The following is a 14813-nucleotide window of genomic DNA, read 5'->3' as shown; positions in this document are numbered from 1 at the left end:
TTTGTTGCGTAACATATTATCATATGAAGAAAAGAATGGCTCTTCTAATCTCCATAATACAATATACGGATTTCATTTAAATTTTGCGCATAACTAACCTATTTACATTCTCCCAAACGTGCATAATTTTGTAAACACCTTGTATGCGAAAAGTTAATAGCAGATATTTTCATAAAATCTAAAAATCTAGTAATATACGGGGCACTCCAAATAATAAAATAAACGTTGGTTGGAGTAGATGTGACAGCTCTGCAATGTCCTAAAATTTTGGAAATCATAGATCACTACTTTTTTCATCCCCTTTATAATCTGGGTTAGCAAATGAGCAAATGCAAAGTTTTAGAACTATAATTGTGATAGTAAAGTTGACCATCCTGGGTAAAGCAGTTTAATGGAGTCTATTATATATATTATATTATATATAGTATATTATATATACTAATCTCGGTACAGGTTGGGTACAGGTTTATACTGAAACAAACGTATTGCTTAACAAAATTTTATTCAAAATTGTAGTAAAATCGTTGTGTCGCAATGCATAGAAAATTGAAGTTGTACATAAAAAATGTCTAGTTCAATTAATTTCCATAATAACATGGATAAAATGTCAATTGTTTAAATCGGTTGTGCTAACGGCAAAAACAGCCACAAAACAAAGTTTCTCAGCGTCGGTATTGGTTTTGACTTGTTTTCGGTTTCAATTTCAATGTTTCTTACCTACTATTACATTAGAGAAATAAATATATAGTCTATATTCACATAAATTTGTAATTATAATTACAGTGTATGTACAGTTAAATGAATTACAAACACCCCTGACAAAGTTCAAAATATTCAATTGATTTCGAAATATGCAGTTTTTTTTTATCAAGCTGAGCGGCAAAAACTGCAAAAACAAATTTCTTTATAATTACGTTTTGTAATTTTCAAGGTTTTCAGTATTTCTTTTTCGCAAACTTTGGTTTGAACGCAAAATCCCCAGTACATTTTTGCATTATTAATTAAAAAAACATCGCATGCCTTGTCAATGGAGAAATTACAACAAGTTTTACAATAATACAGTTTAACAACTCATTATGTATACAACGACTTGTACGCCATCTATATTTATAACATTCAACTCTTTAATTCTGCATACCTAATAGGATTTTTAATTTTAGAATTAAGTATAAATATAAATAATCCTAACTTCATTGGGTGAGGAGGCATTCACACGGTTTATCTACGATAAGTTGGCGGTATGTGAACAATTATTTTATCTAATATCAATTTGTTCTAACAAAAAGTTCACAAGTAGTTCAAAACTAAAATACTACTATTAGGTTTTAAATTCTATTAACATTAGTCGTTTTCAATATGTATAATTAATTTTTAAAAATTAAAAAAGCCTATTAAATTCAATTAATTCTATATTTTATTATACAGGACAGGAAATTTTACAGAAAATTCAATGTTTGCATGAAAAGCATTTAATTTTGTATTTTTATTTTTTTTATTTTCGAACCGTGTGAAACAGTGGACATGAAATAAAGTAGCTGTTAAGAACAAACCAAACTCTAGGACCGCCAAAAGATCGAAAACTTCTTCTTTCATGAAAAATGCCGCGAACGCCAAACACAACTTAGCACAACTCATTTGCTATCACGTATAGGCTACAGTGTTTAATTAGATTCAAAGAAATTGTAGCGCTTTGGAGATCCTGACAATATAGTTGAAACTTTGAAATTTTTAATCTTTTTAAACGAAAATTTCATATCGGCTGTACAGTGTGTCACATTTTTTATGATTTTACTGTGTACCTCCATTATTAATAAAGCTAGCGTGTTTGTCATAAAATTAAAGATCGCACAAACCGAAACGTCATAGCTGCCTTGGTTTTTTAAATACAGCGGGATTTTTAAAATGTCGCATTTTAAACGCGCATTGTAATTCGGTTATCGAAAGATGAAAGCAATTTTATGATGACTCTCACAAATGTTATTCAAATTAAATTTGTTTTTTGACCCCGTATGGTTTTTCATGATTTCATTGGGCTTGTAATTAGCTTTTCCAACATATTTAACAAATACAATATTGCAAAAATTACATAAATTACATATTTTATTAGAAAAAGTTAATTAGCTGCGTATTGATAACACAGCCCTATTATATCAGATTTGTTATAATTTATTATTATATTATTGGCGTCACGGAAGAGAACAAAATTAAAGATTTGTATCTGAAATTAAAGAAAAAACACACGTTTATCACAATCTTAAAATCCAAGATAGCTATGACATTTCCCTTTGTGTCACTTGCGCCGGGACACACTGTACAATATTCCTGATTTCTAACCTTGCTAATATATCGGGGAACAAATAATTATTATAATTTATCGATTTCTTCGCAAGAGAGATACGAAAATACTGAGCAGTGGCCGTGTCACCAGAATATTTAAAGTCTAGTGGCTTCCGAGGTGGTAGTGCAAGCGTTGTTGCCTTTCGTTTGATTGTCATTTTTAGAAGACCGTCTAGCGCTGTAGTACCCGAAATTAGGATCGGTCGGACTTATAACGCTTTGTCGGGGACTTTGAAAAAACCTAGCTTCCGACGTGTCGGGTAAAGGCGAGCTAGCTTCTAAGCATTCGCAAGAAATACTAGAATCGGACAAGGCTTCGTTGGAGTACTTTGGCACTGCCAACAAACTCTCCGTAGATTTTGTGGGTTGAAAGTACCGTCGCTGCGTGTGGGGCGTATACTGCGGGGCTTGCTTGTCTATTCTCACGTACTGCGTTGTCTGACTCTTGTGAGACATTTTACTGCCGTGATTTTTCGGACACTTCGTGCTACCAGACGTATCGAGATATCCGTAACCGAATCCGTAACCGCCGAAGGCCTTGGTCGTTAGGTTGTCCCACGATTTCGGTTTCATTGGGTTGTATTGGCAGTAGGCCGGCTCGTGCGTGTACTGTTGATACGAATATTTATCGTGCTTGCCAGAACCGCTCTTGGGGTTGGTTTGCCGCGACGTACTTTCGCAGGATCCGTCCCAATACAACGTGTCAGTACTCAACGACGTCGTATAGCTATTATTGGAACTTTCACCGGTTACGGTGTATGGCACCGCGTTGCTGATTTCGCTCGAAGTGCAGGAATGTAAACTGCACTGGCTGACCAAGCCGGCCCCTATGTGAAAATTTCTCCTCGGCGCCGAGTAACTTTGAGCACCGCTGCCGACTTGGGAGTGCGGCCTCGATCGTGCCGTTTGCTGTTGGGGCTCCGTTTGAGTTTCTTCAGTCTTCGATTCTCTCTTTCTGCCGTGGGGATCTTTTTGGACTCGCGGCCTGCGCCGCGCCGGTACGCAGTGCGGGTCACAGCACGGACTAGCCAGATCGTAAGCTTCCAGGCTCGTATTGTCGCCGTTACTGGGATTCGCCGTCACGCAGGGACTACACAAATGACCGCCGTAGCTGTGGCAAGGCCCGTGACCTTTTTTCACCTTATCCGTGTTGGTTTTGCTTCTGGAAATGGGCTTGGCCGATTCATCGCAAGGTGTTTTAACGATGAACCCCGGGTCACGTTTTTCGCGATGCTTTTGCGGTTCGAAAGTGAGCAAGTACTCCCCGCTGCTGCTCGTCGAAGGCTGGAGCATGTACCTGTAGCTCGTGTCGAAATACTGGTACGCGAAAACTAACGGAGGAGTGAGGTGGAGCTTTTGCTGCGCGACTTTGGCAACGTCCTCTGTAGAAACCGTAGGCCTGCAGTACGTGTAGTACCCTTGAGGAGTAGGCGGGCCGCTGGCGTTCGCTTGCGTTGCTTTTTTTCTGGCCGGCAGACTGTGCGTTTTCCATTTACCTTCGAGGAGCTGGCGTTCCCGTATGCATAGCCGTTCGAGTTCCTCCATTTTACTCTCGAGGACGTTTTGGAGTTTGATGTAGCGCATGTGCAGCTCGACCTGTAGGACGTTATAAAGGATTCATAAAATACGCGCGCATATCAAATACCTTCCTAACGCAGTCTTCAAAAAGTACAACCATTCTCATCCGAGATTCGCAGTTTTTGATGTAATTCACCAACGTTTTGTGATCGGCTTTCTCCATATCCGTGCCGTTGATGGACAGTATGACGTCACCCTCGCGCATTCCGGCCCTGAAGCAAAGTTGCGATATAACCCATATTAAATCATAATAAAAGGATTTAGATAAAGATTTGGTGGGATTTTAGGAAAAAATCCTGGTTTTAGCGAGGCATTAATGGTTTCATAATTCGATCCCAATTTATTAAAACTTTATCACATCAATGATGTTTTGTTGCACTCGGTTATCTTTAAAGACAAAAAAATAGGATTTTCTAGTGCTATTCTCATTTGAACCGAGGAAAGATATACAGAGTATTTTCGAAAATGTTTGCAATTTAAGTTACCTGCGAATCTTTTACTATTCGAAAAACTTTTCATGTAGAAACGAGCATTCCTCTCGGAAAGTATCGAGTCAAGACTTCATTGATATCTACTTCATTTTGAATTTAATTAAAAAAAAAATTAGAAATTGTTTTCTGTGCGACAAACTACATAATCTAAAACCAGAAACATTGAAGATAGGTTTTCGACTTAAGCAAATCACAATAAATACTCCCCTCAAATTCTTGAATTCTGCTAATACTGCTTATACTCAAGAGTTTTTCCTATTTCTCGTTTGTGGTGAAAAGTGAAAACCCTTTTCCGGTATTAGTTCAAATATCACAAAATGTCACATTAATCTGTTTCCCTTGTATTATGACTTGGCAATAATTCTAATAATGTATAGTATAAATACATCACAGCCAAAGTATGATCTTTTAAATCTTTAATACACAATGCAAAGTACAGTAAATGTGGGTGTTATTGCATTAAAAAGTGGCAAATGAGTTCATTAAACAAACAAAATTAAAATTAACTTATTGATGTATAGGTGGAACACCTTTGGAATCTCCACATTAGTAGATCTAACACAGCCTAATGAAGAATAAGGGTAAAGCAGCAACAATTTCTATGTTACTGAGTAAGTTTGTTATATATTTGCTTTTTATCTAATAATCATATTTTTGTACTGTATATTGTCATCGATTTGTACATGCCTGTAGGCAGGTCCATCGTAGTCGACGTAATCCACGTAGGTGATCATTTCTATCTCTTTCTCCTTCTTGTAGTGGATTCCGTAACTCTGAATTGTGAATCCAAAGGTTCCGTTTTTCTTTTCAACGATGATTGTTCGCCTGCGTCGGTCCTCTTCCGGTTTCGTTACTGTCACTCGATCCGACTGTACCCGTTCCAAAATCTGAGCCTGCAACATAATCAGAACTGCTTAAGAGTATATCCAAATAGTAGCTTTTTAGATTCGTTTAACAGTTTTTTAAGTCCGAGAATTTTTTCTGATATCAATTCCTATAATAAAAAATGCAACAGAAATTTCCTTTTTGCACTATGATTGTACCACTACAATTCAAAGCAATATTGTGACTTTCTATCGGCATTTGTCATGGTCCGAGCTGATCCGATTTAAATCAAAATAGTTTTTTATGCGATATTAACTCCAAATCGTCCTTCAATTTTGATTGCTTATTTTTTACTACCTACCATCCTGGTTCGCTCAAATTATTTTAAATTACTTTATTAAATTAAAACGACTCTGGTATAAATTGATGTTTGCTCAAAAACTTCCGAAGAGGATTTTTTGAAAAGATCCAGTCTATGAATAAACTTTAATCTATAGAATTCAAAAAGTGATAAAAAAAACGGACATTTGATTGGTTTAATATTGTGGTGCCTGCTGTATAAATGTTTTTTCAGTTATATTTTGTTTCTGTGTTGTCAAAAAATATATATTTTTTAATTGTCATGTTAAAATATTGTAATAAACGTGAAAATGCAACATTTTTCAAAAATTATATGTAAAAGACGTTTTAAAAACAATTTATCCATTCACTCTTTTAAAATTAATAGTACAATTTTAGCACAATTTTTGTCATATTATCCTTTAGCGTTGAAAAAAAGAGCATTGTTCGCATCGCACAGTTGAAGAACAGTGTTTATGTAGTATAGTATATAGTAAGAATTTTTTTTTCTTTCATTTGTACTATATATCCTATAGGTGGGTACGCAAGTATAAGCGATCGTGTACGTCAGACTAATTTACACAACTAACCAAGTCTGTCTAATGGACCCATAGGCATAATGGGAAATTTAAAAATATACTCCTATAAAAAATACCACCGGAGTACTTAACATACCTCCTTGAGTTTGGCCAATGTGGATGAATAAGTTGATGATAAATTGATATTACAATTGAAATGATAAATTTTAGTTACAAATACTATAATTTTAATATTAATAATATTAAATATACAGAAACAAATCAAACTTTTGAACCGACCTACCGGCGAAGACACAGTGGCGCTACATTCATCATCGCTGCTCTGGTTTTGGGACTGATTGTTCTGACTTTGTCTCCTCATTTCTCTTTCGACAGATAAAACCCCCGAACTCCTCACTACCTACAGTCTCACATCCAATTAACCATCGCAAACGTCCAAACCGCAAACAAAAAACCTTTCTGTTGCACACCGGGAGATTACTCAAAGTAGAAAACGCTATATTTTCGGCACTGACTAACAGCTGTTCGATAAAGTGTGTATCGTCCGGATGCAGCCACCATGCGTTGCCGGCGTCGCACGGCGGCGCCGTCGCTCGTCGCGACGGCCAGCGTCGCGCAACACTCGACATTGCCCTGTGTGGTTCCCTTTTTTATCAATATCAATTTCTGGCGCGCTCGTTATTGTCGTATTTTTAGTCATTTAGTCATAGTCAGTTAGGAATGGCTATAAATTGCCAGGGATTAATATAGGCACTACAGTCTGAAGATGAAAATAATAAAACCTCTATTTATCTGTAGAAGAACGAAATAACAACTATATGCCTAAAATTGACAGATATATTATTTATTTGCAATGAACAATATTACAGTTTAATAACAAGATTATATTACAAAAACAAACTTATCTGGGTTAACCGCAAGGTACTATAAAAATAAAGATAAGAAAATTAAGAGGAAGACAGCGAGTCCTATAAACAATCTATACATTTTTTTATTTTTTTGTATGACTCTTAAATGGGTTAGCGAAATTATACTTCGATTGGTCACATCCGAATATATCATTCTAGCGGATAATGAGGCCATGGTAAGGAAAGCGAGTAAAAGGAAAGCCAGACAAAGATATCTCTATATTAAAAAGGCAAATGAAGAAAATTCAGCAAGTATCCCACCGCCAAGTAGAAGTTTTATATTTTAGGGAAACATCTGCAGTAGATGAGACAAATATTATCACAACGTGTAATATTTTCTGGTTTGGGTTTTTCACTTTATGAATTATTTTAACTCAGCATAGTTATTGACTTGTGCACTCCGGAATGTCTCGTAAAAAGATGATAACGCATGTATGAATCATGGGTAAATGAAACAAATATTATGACAACGTATAGTATATTTTCTGGATTGGGTTTTCATTTTGTGCATTATTGTTTACACCGGACTGTCTCATAAAAAAGATTATAACGCATATCAGGCCGTATTATATACGTGTATATATTATATATCACCGAATAACCATCGCGGGTATAGCTGTTCAAACAGTAATGCAGACAGCAGGGTGGTCTGACAAGACAAACACATTTCAAACATTTTACAATAGGCCTTCTTGCCATGAAACTTTCGATACTCATCTAGAACTTATCTAGAAATACAAATCTTTATCTACAAGCCTCACACTACAGATCGCCCATAAAATTTACAAACTGATATAGTTGGATGTGACTAATCGAAGTATAATTAAAGATTAACGACTTAATACAGAGAAAATGTTGGTAACAATTATTAAAAAATAAGCATGGGATATATTCCTGTAAGTTAGTTAAATTAACTTGATCGTATTTATGATGGGAATTTGTTATTTTATATATATACCAATATATATATATATATATATATATATATATATATATATATATATATATATATATATATATATATATATATATATATATATATATATATATATATATACCCATTTGTCTTGTGTTTTTAAATTTAAGTAATTTAAACTTGTTTTTAAATTTTTGCCTTAATTTTAGCGATGCCTTATTAGTTTTTGCAATTCTATATTGCCAATTTTCATTTCACCATCACCACATCGTAAATTGAGACGATGTAATGAGTATGGACCAAGCACCGAACTTTGTGGCACCCCCTTACCATTCGAGAACTTATTATTAATTGTTGTTTTTGTGAAGAGCTCTAAAACCCACGGTATACAACTTCATTTACATTAACAGTAACAATATGTCACTGAAAAGGGCACTACTATCTTAAAAAAATATATATTTTCATCTGTAAAGTACTTACATTGCAACGGTCGTCCATGTCCCATAGCAACAGTTTTATCGTCTGTACAGGTATTCTCGTAGTATCGCACTATTCTATTCTGAACGTTGTTGTTTTCTACACTACCCACAAAATTTCCCGCATTTTTCCTTATCGCCGAACATAATACAATATCCCGCCGCACCTACCAAAAGTCAACGAAGTAACTCCCGAAAACAAATAATAAAATTTCGATACAATTCAAGCACGTCTCGATTGCCAATTGTTTATTGTAATTTTGTTGTCTGTATGACGTGTGCCGGTAGTTCCAAAGCGCGAATTGTTGTTCCGACGTTTTTTACATACGTGCTCGAATAATTATCCTTAATGCATTTTGTAGGTAGTCGGTATCTTTCTGCGCGACACAAATACCTTTTTGAATTTTGTTGGGTATAGAGTGTGCATCGGTTTCAACTGAAGAAAAAAGTTGCGAAATTATTTATCGTCTATAAATAAGTGTCAAGGATTCGAGAGTTAATGATTTAATTTCAATGCCTTTGAGTTATTATTTTATTGCCGATAGTAGCTAATAGTTTTCGCATTTTTGCGTTGTTTGTGTATCGGACAAATTCGCGCTTGGTTTCGTTCAAGCGATTGTTGGCATGCTTATACTTGCATTCAGTGTCGGCCAAAAATACATTAAATAGAGAGAATTTTGAAACTCATTACTCATGGATATTTTTTTTATGAAAATGTTTGCCAATAGAAAAAAAGTTCTTTTGACAATTTAATACAGAAAAAATGTTAAATAAGCATAATAAATAGGCAATGTAAACAATGTTCTGTGGGGAAGATTGCCGTGGACAATATTTCGCATTTAACCACACTGCCAAAGTAAACTAAATGTATACATTGCCCATGTGTTGCTGACATTGTCCTAATTATCCACTATGTCCTTAATATATAGATGAAGACAAAATAAACGACGACAATATCATATGACCTTCATCAAAATGATTGTCCTAATTTATCACCGCCAGTGGAACCTTCTGACCAGAAAACAAATTTTGAGTTGAACTATCGTCTAATTTAAAATTAGCTTTATTTGAGATAATTTTACTTATCTACCTTATCATTTCTATTGTATTGCACAAAACAAAATTAAACATTTATTCCGTCCAGGCATTATTATTATTACTAAGATTTTTGGCGGGCATGCGGGAGTCAGGCTACTAACAAAAAAAAACTTCAATTTATTCTACTTATGGAAATGTATAGTTTTTTTAATTCTTATTTTACTCCTGACGAAAGACAATTTTTTATATTAATGCCCAACAACTTTAGAGTTTACGCAGACATCTTTGTAATATGTCCTTGTGATAGCAAGATGTTGGAAATAATGAATTGATAATTTTTCAAAGAAACTTCCACAGGCTACTGTAATACTTTTTACAAAATTTCTAGATTCCTTCTGCGTCGGTTTCTGCTGAGTCGAAATTGCTGACGTTTCGCCAATCATCCTGTTGGCTTCTTCAGAGCTTGACTGAAATTGGCTCGTATTTTGCTCTGTACCTGCTTATCTCGGATGACTTATTCCCAAATTGGTGACAGGTAGAGACCTGAATCGCGGTTAAGATTGTTAGGTTGCATATATATATATATATATATATATATATATATATATATATATATATATATATATATATATATATATATATATATATATATATATATATATATATATATATATATATATATATACATATATATGTTTAGCTTTTGGTTCTTGGGCTATAGGTCTTTGTATTAAATGCGATTAAAATTTTTTTTGTCCATATATTGACGTTTCGGTCTTCTATGACGCTTTTAAAGTATAAACTTCCATATGATGCTACCTCTTCAATTTTAAGATTTGTGTTTGTCTCTTTCTGACTGTACCCCTTTCTGAAGAAGGTCATAGGTCATAGAAGACCGAAACGTCAATATATGGACAAAAAAAATTTTAATCGCTTTTAATACAAAGACCTATAACCCAAGAACCAAAAGCTAAACATAAATATAGAGAAGGTCTAAGAAAAAACAAAATATAAACTATATATATATATATATATATATATATATATATATATATATATATATATATATATATATATATATATATATATATATATATATATATATATATATATATATATATATATATATATATATTTCTATAGCCGAGAGTCTATAGAGTCTTTAGTTGGTAGAAGACCTGATTACATGCAAGAATTTTAGTTAGTCAGTGATGTTTTGAATTTAAGGAAGGACCACAGTGGCAAGTGTAGGATTACTTTCGGCCTCATTGCTATTGGAAGGTTGTGTTGAAGTGTATTTTTTGATAGAACGCTTAATATCTTTAATGTGGAAATTATTAGAGAAAAGAGCAGATGCATGGTGTTTTAATTCTGTTTTCAGTGTCTCGGGTTGAGACAGTATAGCTCTGTAAACAAGAGAGTTGATAACCGATGATATTTGGGCCGGATGGTGATGTGACCATGCATTAAGGTATCGGTCTGTGTGCGTAGGTTTTCTGTAAACACAATGACCCAATGTTAAATGGTAAATGGTAAAATGTATGTTAGGGTGTATAGAGTTTAAATGCCTAAGAAAATCTACTAGGGTCTCTTGACCATGAGGCCAAATAACAAACAATTTGGGAATCAGTCTCTACCTGTCACCAATATAGGAATCATTCATCCGAGACGGTGTTTATGGCCCTCAGTTAACTCCGCCCCCTTCAAACAATATATAAGCAGGTACAGAGCAAAATACGAGCCAATTTCAGTCAAGCTCTGAAGAAGACAACAAGATGATTGGCGAAACGTCAGCAATTAAGACTCGGCAAAAACCGACGCAGGAGGAATCCAGAAGTTTTGTAAAAAGTATAATGAATTGATCTTCAGCAATCGAAGAGTGCACTCACAAACAGTTTATCAATGTTTATCAAATGAAACAATATCAAATAATAGAACCGAGTTGAACTTTTAACTACAGCCGATTTCATCATAACTTTAAACCGATAGTCTTTTATAATTAAAATTTGATAACGGGTAGGATGCAACTACTGCAAGTGAAGAAATAAGGACAAGGAAAGTTGGAAGGAATAATTATTCGATCCGAAAACGAAAATAAACATCCAAATTGTAGATCCCGAAGTTTTATTTTTGCACTCTCATGAACTTTTGCCGACTTCTCCGATAGGTTTTTGTGGCTCGATTAGCTTATCGAGTCCTAAAACTTCGCTGATTCCGGATAAAATATTTAAACTCTTTTCCTTGTCCACGGTGGTGATGTTTCTCGTCACTTTCACTTGCTTGTCGGGAAATACGGGGAAGTTGCTTTCGCTCAAATTTACAGCGCCCTTGGGCGGGAATATTAGTGTGCCCAAATTGGAGGATAGAATACCTGTCACTGCTATCCCGCTGACGTTAGTTTCGATTGGTACTGGCACGTTTGACAAATCGATGGCTGTACCATTATCGTTGGGATCGAAAAATGAAACATCGATTTGTTCGTGTCTAAAAGCAACAAAAATTACCCAACAAATTTGCCAAATTCCACTTCATAGTCACGAGTTTGATTTAGCACGAGCGGCGTGAGTGCTTAATAAATGAGTGGTGGAGTTTGTGGTGGAGTGGAGTGTCGCATACTATACTTTTTATACGACCATTCGGTAATTTATTTATTATTTACAAAGTAGCTAAACTAAGTAGGTCGGAACATATTTTAGACTATTTTTTAATAAAATTACAGCAACAGAAACTTTTAAACCATGGTGTTTTGCAAACAAATTGCAATTGCAATAATTGGTTTTGATTGCTTAGGAAAGTTATTTACAGAGCATTCAACTGTATGATGATGGCGTAGTGCCCATCCAAACAAATATGCTGTAACTGTAGCTAGACTAAGTAGGTCGGAACATATTTTAGACTATTTTTTAATAAAATTACACCAACAGAAACTTTTCAACCATGATGTTTTGCAAACGAAGCAATAAATTGGAATTGCAATAATTGGTTTTGGTTAGAGAAAGTTATTTACAGAACATTCAACTGTATGATGATGGCGTAGTGCTCATCCAAAAAAATATACTGTAACCAAACATTTACTGCGAAAATAAACGATTAAAAAGAAAAGTGCCTTTACAACGAAGCATTAGGCAGGGGCGCGTACTGCTGCTCTGTTCAATTTACATTTACAGGGAGAAAGAAGAAGGTGTTTATTACTGGTGAACAAGGTTGGAAGAAAGTATCATAATGGGACAATAAACACTGTAAAAACTAAATTTAGAATAAAATAATGAAATAAAAATTCTAATTAAAAGTTCGAGGAAGTCGTTCCTGAGATTTAAAACACTACCTGCTAGAGTCTTAATGTGACTCTAGAACCTTAAAAACCGTAGAACTTTAAAAATGTCATGGACAGCTAGAACTACTAATGAGGAAGTCTTGAGAAGAATAGAACAGGAACGGAAATTGTTATTAACAATCAAACGAAGAAAAGTAACTTATTATGAGAAATAATAAAAGCAAAATACTACAGACTGCCATGCATGGACGAGTAGACGGATGGGAGACCTAAATCAGCATGCAGAATGCATTTAGAATATTTAAATATCATAAATGAATAACAGCATCGTAATCTGCACTTATTGACTTAAAAAAAATTGAAGTTTTTGTAAATTATCACTGTGAGTTTCATAAAAAAAGGCGCAAAACTGAAATATAAACCTAACCCAACCTATAGCCCTAGCAGTTATATAATTTAAATGATTAGTATTTATGTTTAGGTTTAGGATAAAATCGGTCCTTACGTTTTGTTGTCGTAGTCCGTACCATCTGCTTCGGTCAAAATGCCTATTTCATAAACAACTTTTCTTATGATGTATCTAAAAATTAAATCAGTATTTTAAAATCAACAAAAAATAACGACCCATGGGTGGAACTTCTTTTTCTGAGTAACGAAGACTTGCTGATTCGGATTTAGGAACATTTTTTTGTTCAAATTTGTGGGTCCGGTAATCCCACCGGAACCAAAAAACAATTTATTTAACAATTTAGAAGAATCCTACATAAACAGGGTGTTTCAAAAAACATGTCCCGAAGCTCGGCTGGAAGTTCATCGTTAAAAACAAAGAATGAAAATTTCGTAATATAAACGTAGTTTAAAAATTTAAATATTGAAAAAGACGAAAGTTGTTTTTATACGTTTTGTCAATTTACGTGAATTTTATTGTTTCTCTAGAAAACGAGAGTCCAAAAAATTGAAGGTTTAGTGACTTATTCAAAGAAAATAACAAAAATTTCAAAAACTTACTGGTGTATATCTTTTTAACAATGCTTTTACAAATTTAATATAGTTAATGCCCTTTATCATTATAAAAAAAAACGTTGCCAAATTTCAACAAAATCGGTCCAAAAGCATTTAACACATTGTATTTTGAAAATTAGGCATTTCCTGATCTATATTTTAAGAAACTTTTTCTTTTGCTTTGGATGACCCAATCTCCAGCCGAGAGCTGGCGCATATTCTTGCAACAGCCTGTGGATAAGATTTTATTTCACTTAAATATACTTAATAATTTAAATTACGAAAAATAAGGATTATCAACTTCCCTAAGGCCATCACATGTTGATAAAGCAGAACACTACATCGACCTTGAAATTTGCTAATTTGAACATAAGTCCTGAACCGTATACTAAGAGGTCTGCTAACTAGTTTCGAATGTACATAACCCACAAAAAATTGTGCTCTCCCTAACGCTTCAATATAATGAGTCTAAACGTACATGGCACCATCGAATTGGACAATATTCCAATAATGATTATTCATTATTAACTGTCAAATCTTTCGTGGAAGAAGCGTTATCCGGATATTCTGCTTTATTCGTTTTCGTGGCAAAATGTATTTCTCTTATTAGAAGCAATGTTGAGATATTCACTACGAAACTGTCCTCATCATTGAAAGCAACAATTTGGCGATTCAATAATTAAGTAATGATTTCTGCATCAGAAATTAAAAATACTCTAAAGTGGCTTATATCATTAATGGTACTGATATAAGGAAAGTGCTTAACTTTATCATTGGCTGATGTAAAATAAATAACAACCAATCAAAGTGTTTCAATATATCCTGAACTATAAACGTGTCAAAATTATCAGTGGGGAATCCTTTTTCAGTACTTACAAATCTTGCCCCGTGTTATTTTTAGCCGTCTCAGTAGACGTTTCTTCGTCGATGCTCTGACCATCATCGGCAAGAATCTGTGCCAACAATACACACATCAATGCGAAACCAAACACAGACGTCATCGCTGAAGAGTTGTTTGCATGAAAGCGACTTTTAATTTGAGTTAAAGTAAATGTTTTAACTGCTGAAATATCGAACAAGCTTTCTTTTT

At 34.3% G+C, this 14813-nt stretch overlaps 2 protein-coding genes across 3 annotated transcripts; both read right to left on the bottom strand.

Annotated features, from left to right (window-relative positions):
* Window positions 1-493: 493 nt before the first annotated feature.
* LOC132698418 (uncharacterized) lies at window positions 494-8902 on the bottom strand. 2 transcript variants are annotated; one of them, XM_060664460.1, is made up of 4 exons: window positions 8414-8902; window positions 5094-5299; window positions 3983-4127; window positions 494-3933 (listed from the first exon to the last, which is right to left on the bottom strand). In XM_060664460.1, the coding sequence occupies exons 1-4, from the start codon at window positions 8429-8431 to the stop codon at window positions 2434-2436; spliced, it is 1869 nt and encodes a 622-aa protein (XP_060520443.1). In that variant the 5' UTR covers window positions 8432-8902; the 3' UTR covers window positions 494-2433. The 2 variants fall into 2 exon arrangements, with proteins under 2 accessions (XP_060520443.1, XP_060520442.1); XM_060664459.1 differs by lacking the exon at window positions 8414-8902 and adding an exon at window positions 6393-7865.
* Window positions 8903-11536: 2634 nt separating this feature from the next.
* Window positions 11537-14778, bottom strand: LOC132698172 (uncharacterized). The gene is made up of 3 exons (XM_060664104.1): window positions 14600-14778; window positions 13227-13301; window positions 11537-11931 (listed from the first exon to the last, which is right to left on the bottom strand). Exons 1-3 carry the CDS (start codon window positions 14722-14724, stop codon window positions 11586-11588), a joined length of 546 nt encoding a protein of 181 aa, XP_060520087.1. The 5' UTR covers window positions 14725-14778; the 3' UTR covers window positions 11537-11585.
* Between the last annotated feature and the right edge of the window lie 35 nt (window positions 14779-14813).

The sequence above is a fragment of the Cylas formicarius genome, unplaced genomic scaffold (assembly GCF_029955315.1).
Source record: "Cylas formicarius isolate icCylForm1 unplaced genomic scaffold, icCylForm1.1 PGA_scaffold_2__14_contigs__length_35257938, whole genome shotgun sequence".
Classification (NCBI taxonomy): domain Eukaryota; kingdom Metazoa; phylum Arthropoda; class Insecta; order Coleoptera; family Brentidae; genus Cylas; species Cylas formicarius.
This window is presented reverse-complemented; position numbering and strand designations above follow the sequence as displayed.

Coding starts and splice junctions, on each gene's coding strand:
- LOC132698418 (XM_060664459.1), bottom strand. CDS start 6,470: ATGAGGAGACAAAGTCAGAACAATCAGTCCCAAAACCAGAGCAGCGAT. Junction 5,300..6,392: donor GCGCCACTGTGTCTTCGCCG/GTAGGTCGGTTC, acceptor ATTATGTTGCAG/GCTCAGATTTTGGAACGGGT. Junction 3,934..3,982: donor TTGAAGACTGCGTTAGGAAG/GTATTTGATATG, acceptor AACGTCCTACAG/GTCGAGCTGCACATGCGCTA.
- LOC132698172 (XM_060664104.1), bottom strand. CDS start 14,724: ATGACGTCTGTGTTTGGTTTCGCATTGATGTGTGTATTGTTGGCACAG. Junction 13,302..14,599: donor AATAACACGGGGCAAGATTT/GTAAGTACTGAA, acceptor TTTAATTTTTAG/ATACATCATAAGAAAAGTTG. Junction 11,932..13,226: donor ACGGACTACGACAACAAAAC/GTAAGGACCGAT, acceptor TGTTGCTTTTAG/ACACGAACAAATCGATGTTT.